Raw genomic sequence first — 6259 nt, forward strand, 5'->3', positions numbered from 1 at the left:
ATTTGAAGTCCACTGAAACAAACTATAGCAATGTAAATGCAAACAGAAAAAACCTTCAGCTCAAAGTGATGCTGGCGAATATTACCGTGACATGACTTACAAGGTAATTCTCAATTCTTTTATTAGTACTAAAACCAAAAGCCTTCTTTCCTACTGAAGCAGCACTATGAAACAAAGTAATCCCAACCTCCAGGAAAGGTATTGCAGTGAATTCTACTGCACAATTAGTGTGCAAAACTCTCTAATAACAAACCTGCTCAGTTCACTCACTAAAAAAAAAAAAAAGTTTTAATATCTGATAGATTTCTCAAAATACGATGGGAGATACCATTATGTAACAAATGCTTCAAGCCACCCACTCATAGTAAAGAACACCTCGTCTTAACTAAAAGATGTATAAATAGTACCTTAACAGTCCTGTTGACATGAACAAAACCTCATGGTAAACAATCAAGGCCGATCAAGGCACAGCATATAGCCCTTGTCAAGGAAGGCCCCTCAGAACACATGATGGAAAAAGGCTACACAACACCTTAAAGTGAATTCCTCCAGAAAACAGCATAATTTTTACAGCCTTCAGAAGGGTGCTCTGCTTGGGTAACACAGTTCAGACCATCAAGCCAATCCTCCTAGCCAAGGCACACATACCCTCTTCATTTGTCACCCAACACACACCCAAGGAGAACTTTGAACCACCAGACCATGCGTTCAGTTTAACCTGTGCTATTTACATAATGTGCTTCTCCTTAAGTTTGCTATAAGCCTGTTCACAGCAAAGCCTCAAGAATATCTACAAGTGGGTAGAACAGCAAGATTGATTAAAAATTAACTCTAAGTCCACATATAGTACCTCTTCGTCTTAAGTTGAACATCCTTGTTGTTCTCATCACTCTAATACTGATAGTAGAAATTACACTTGGGAGGTAGAGGAAAAGACCACATAAAGAATTGTTCACCTAGAATCTTGGTAACTGCCACTACTCTTGGGGCATGAGCCCTAGAATCATCCATTTGGAAGGCCTTCTGATGAAATAACTAGTTTATCTACAGAGAATATAATTCACATTTGCTACGTGGATCTGCCTCAAAAAGTCCCTGAGAGGACCATAGTAAAAGACCTAACTCCCTCTGGTCATCCAAAGCAACAAAGGGGTTTTGCCAGAGTCATAGAGAGAGGGTCTTGGAAGTATTGGATTTGAAAGAATGATCCAGAAAAAAGCCAGTAGTATCCTGAAAATATTCTGAACCCAATCAAGTCTGTCCTACTTGTGAAACAGCAGCAAAAAAGCAGCATGTGTTACCCATGACAGTGTTAAAAGCTTTAACAATTAATAAAGAGTTGATGTTAAGGTGTTGTCAGCCTCCTAACTCAACATTACTTCTAAGCTGAAATTAACAAATCAATAAAGTTGTGTTTACCTACAGGTGTGTATATTCTGACTGATTTATTTCAACATCTGTGTTGGATCAAATGCATTTATATCAAAAGATCTCACACTACTGCTGCAAAGCTAGAAACTCAAATCAGCTGAGACTTAAAAGACAGAAGAATTCTTCTACAAGGCACTATAGAGCAGTTTTATTTCAACAGGCCATCAGAAGTATCTACAAACATTAGGAACTAAGCAGGACCAAGAAGCTTCAGAAGCACAAGCAAAAAGATACTCCACAGAAGAATGCGTACATTAGCAAAATACGCCTCCTTTGCAACAGGACATCCTGCTTAGTCCCTATCACATGTAACTAGGTCCAGCTGAAAAATGCACATCACGGTTATTACTCTAGATAGTCAGGCTCAATTTATTTCTAAGTAATACACTGAGTATTATTTTCATTGAATTGCTAGAATCCTGACATGTGAAAGGTCTCTTCCATCTTTATATCTGCTTTAATTCTGAACCAAAAAAAACTTTTAACAATAACACTGAGTAATGCCTTCATTTATTCAGTAGTATCACTGAGCAACAGAAACAACAACAATCCCATCACAACTCAATTCTAAAGGCCAACAAAAGGAAGATACAGCATATGACTTGCATTTATATAATCACCAGCAAGCTTGTTTTGAAGCATTATCACAGATCCAGAAAGACCTACATTTTCCTTTGGGAGAAGAGCTGAAAGGGAACACAGGTTTTGAGTTGCAGGCATTTACCATTTTCTCACTCTATAATTTGTTTCAGGATCATAACCTTTACTATAGATCCAGGTAGGCTCCAAACCAAACTAAGTTGTTATTCAGGTTACCAATATGCTCCAGTTCGACCTCCTGTTACTCACTGTGTCCTCACAAAGACAGTGGGTCACTACCTTCAAGAACTCTCCTTGAAAATTAAAAATGCCAATACTTTAAGCATTGGGAAGAACTACTTACAGCAATGCTTAGAGCAGATGACAACCATTACTCATGTCTTTAAAAACTTATTTTGCACAGCAACCCGCTACAGTTTATAAATACAGTACGTTCAGTTAAAGCTCTATCAGCCAGGAGAAGATACTACTGTATTTCCCTCCCCTAAGGGTTTTCAGAGTTTTCCCTCTTTCAAAAGGGTGCTTGCTTATTAATTCAGGTTTTAAACTATACGTAGGTTAACACAGTAAATCTTCATAAATCTTAATGCTTCCATACCAAATTTTATGCTGGTAAATAAACAAAATAATCCTAAATTACAAGTGGGCAATACAGTCTCTTTTCGATCAAAGGTGCAACAAATTGTTTTCCACAATGTCCTGTTATAACGTAGTAAAAAATCAACACTTAAGCAACTTGTTGATCTCTTCAGGATGGTACACTCACTCTTTTTTGCACAGCAGAAAGAACGAGCATTTGGAAATGAGTAGAATATTTAAGATCAATAAAAGAAGTGAAAACTGAAATCTAGTTTAAATAATAAGAGCTCAGTGCTGTACACACAGCACTTATATCTAGCTTTGAAAAAACTCAGTGACTAAAACAGGTTATTAGCATTGATTTTAAACACTTTGACAACCTAAGAACATCCTTTCGCAACACCAAGTGCTTCTGCTGAAGAGGCAATTAACATTCTTAAGAGTCCATACCTTAAATGTACCATTTTGGTTTTTCATATACGAAACCAAAAAGATGTCCACTGGCAGTAGTGCTGATGTGATAAGAGCAACGGCCAACGCAAATATTGCTGTTATGGTAGAAATCACTTCACTTTCCCGCCGACTCTGATACTTGCGCACGTAAACCCAGCAGAAAATTAGAATGGCCTGAAATACACAGCAAAAGAGGCTTAAGAGTTGTATAATAGGAATGTCAGCAAGCAGGTCCTGATGTCAGACTCTGTACGGATAACTGGCAGAGCATCTTCACACGTTTTACTTGAACACTGCCCATCAGTGTCACGTTCACCACATTCAAGTCACCCTTTTCGTTATGAACGGCGTGAGCAACATCAGGGCTCCCGCACGGAACGGGCGAAAACACAAACAGGCAGCACGGACCGCACAGGCAGGAGGTCAAGACAGCCCCCACCCGCAGCCCTGGGCTCTGCGGTGCCCGACGGCCAAGGCAGCCGCGGGAGCGCAGGGAAGCGGCCGCTGCCGGGGCAGGCTGGGGGGCGCTGCCGAGAGGACCCGGCGGCGAGTCCAGCCCTGGAACAACGAGGGGCCGAGCAAAGAGGGGCGGCCGGCCCAGGGAAGGGACGCGTGAGGGGCCGCCGCAGGGCGGGGGAGCCGCCTCTCACCAGCAGCGCCAGGCCGAAGAGGCACCATCCCGTCAGCAGGTCGGAGGCGGCCGCCGCCATCTTCGCTCCCGTCAGCAGCGGGGGGGCCGCCCCGGGGCGGTGCTTATGGAGGGGCGGGAATGGCGTCACCGCGGGACAGCCTAACACCGGCCGTGACGTCAGTGCCCCAGGGCGTGACGTCACGCGCCCGCTCTCGCTGCGGTCGCCACAGCTGCGCTCCCGGCCCGGCCGGGCACGGCCCGCCGTAGGGGGGGGGGGGGGGGGGGGCTGCCGGCCCGGGGCTCGTCCCGCAGGGAGAAGCGAGGGGAGGCAGGACCCCCCTGCCCCGTCCCATGGCAGAGCGCAGCCGTCTCGGGGCAGGAACGGGGGATCGGGGCGCATCTGAACAATGAGGTGCCTTCATCTCCTGCTCCCGAGGGGGGTTTCCCTGTCCTTCCCTTCCAAGTCTGGGAGGCAAAAGCAGGTCCGCGGGGACTCCTGCCTGAGGAGCGGCAGGAGGGCGAAGAGGCGGATAGAGAAAGATGGAAAGTGCGCTAAGAGGTATCGGGGCACCTTCAATCCCCTTGTTGTTGCCTCTCTCCGTAGAAGTACCTACACCACCTCCGTACGCCGCCTGCAGCCGCCCAGAGGCGCCGGGCAGGTGTGGGGTCGTGCTGCCGTGTCGGACCCGCGGATGTGGGAGATTCCTGCGGGAAGGTGTGCCGGCAGCCCCGCACCACGCTGCCTTTGTCCCGGGCTCGACTTCACCGCGATGGGGCGGGATCGTGGTCTAGCGGCAAGCCCTGCCTCGGGACGCCGTTCCCGAATTGAGGGTGGCCGTGGGTGTGGGCTTAGAAGGTGCTCTGGGGACCTCGCGTTCCTGAGAGTGGATTTGGTGGCTCGGGGAGCGGGAGAGGCTCACCTGAAAGGTCCGGGCGCCTATCTTAGTTTCTTAGTATCATCAAGGTTGCAAGAGACCTTTAAGGTCATCAAGTCCAAGCATCCACCCACTGTTACCTCTAAACCAACTAAACCACATCACCCAGCGCCAGACCCAGATGCCTCTTTAACACCTACATGGATAGTAACTCCGGCACCTCCCTGGGCAACCTGTTCCAATTCCTGAGCGCCCTAATAGTGAAAAAAATTTTCTGCTATCCAACCTGAACCTCCCCTGTCTCAGCTTAGGGCCCTGAGGTTGGGTGCAAAGGGGTCTGTCTGCAGGAGTGCCCGGGGGTAGCCTGGGGCCCTGTCTAGAGCGTAGACTGCTGTTCCACAGGTCTGCAGGTGGCTGAGGGGTGAAATTGTGCACTAGCCTTGCTGGTTCCTCAGCCTCGGTAGAAGGGGCTCCCAGACCCACCAGCGTGCAGTGGTGGCCTCTTCTCATCTTGAAGCAGTTGATACCTTTGTTGTTTCCATTTGTTATGAGAGCGGAGGTACTCATGAGCCAAGTAAGAGAAGGCTGAAATTCAGACTCTTGTTTGTAGCCTTGTGAGAAGAGACTGTTTGGGGCAGGGGGAGCTTGGCCTTGAAGGGTTGAGCTTCCAGGTGCTCTGAGGCCAAGTAGGGGTAGTGGGAGCTTGTGGTGTCAACAGTGCTCATGAGTTAAGTTTGAGGTCAGATGAGTGGCAGGACTTCTTGTCAGAGAGAAGGGATCTGTTAGTGAAGGGGTCGTGAGAGCTTCACCCCAGACTGTTTTCTACCTCTGCTGGGCCTTAATTTATTATAAGACCTATATATGAGACACTAGTGTGTCGTGGTGCTCATGAGCTATATCCAGGGCATCTGAGGTGTGCCCTCAGGTGAACTAGTTCTCTCTGGAAATCATATTTGGTGATATGTGTGGTGGAATAGCTTTGCCAGACAGCGGCTGATATCTTTGCTGGGCATCAGTTTTCTGTGAAAGTGTTTTCACAGCACTCACAAGCTGGGCTAGGGGTGGTTGGGAGCGGCAGGAGTTCAGATGACCTTGCAACTTTGCAAGAAGGGACCTCTGTTTGGGGGGACGGGTGCATTGGAAGCTTACCCTCAGAGCAGTAGACACATGCTGTACTTCTCCATGTGTTGTCTGGGTACTGTGGAGGGCACTGGTGTGTGGCAGCATTCATGAACTAAATGATAATTGAGCTGAGGAGGGTTCTGGAGAGCTTGTAAACCTTGTGTGTAGGTACCTGCAAGGGCTGTGTTGACTCGTGGAGGGAAATGTTGCTTGCAGGGGGAAATACATGTGCCATGTGTTAAGTTACTGTGAGAACAGTGCAGGTGAAAGGAAAATGTAGTGAATATTCACAAGATGCTTGGATGGTTGGCCATGGGTGCATTTTTTAGGTGACCTTGGAGCATTGCAAGGAAGACTCTGCTGGTGGAGAAGTGGTGGTGTTTGGGAGGCTAATTCCGGAGGGGCAGATGGTTATGCTGGGTTTCCATTTCATGTGAGGGCATGGGCAGCAGGCAGGTGACATTGCAGTGACTGTGGTGCTCATGAGCTGAGTTCATGACAGTCCAGGGGGTTCACAGTCTGATGAGAAAAGCAGCAGATACTATATAATTAGTTTTATGACAGTAAG

General features: G+C 47.4%; 1 protein-coding gene across 2 annotated transcripts in view; it reads right to left on the reverse strand.

The window, feature by feature from the left end:
- The window catches only part of LMBRD1 (LMBR1 domain containing 1), a 71054-nt gene extending 67213 nt beyond the window's left edge, over positions 1-3841 (reverse strand). For both annotated transcript variants that reach the window (XR_003572875.1, XM_027898765.1), the window contains exons 1-2: positions 3714-3841; positions 3061-3237 (exon numbers count right to left, since the gene is read on the reverse strand). Coding sequence is in view for 1 of the 2 variants with exons in the window: in XM_027898765.1 (XP_027754566.1) it covers positions 3061-3237; positions 3714-3773 (237 nt within the window). In the remaining variant the exon portion in view is untranslated. The remainder of the gene's footprint in view (positions 1-3060; positions 3238-3713) is intronic.
- Between the last annotated feature and the right edge of the window lie 2418 nt (positions 3842-6259).

This window comes from Empidonax traillii, unplaced genomic scaffold (assembly GCF_003031625.1).
Source record: "Empidonax traillii isolate 1590-97213 ecotype Southwest subspecies unplaced genomic scaffold, ASM303162v1 scaffold621:size378804, whole genome shotgun sequence".
Taxonomy (NCBI): Eukaryota; Metazoa; Chordata; class Aves; order Passeriformes; family Tyrannidae; genus Empidonax; species Empidonax traillii.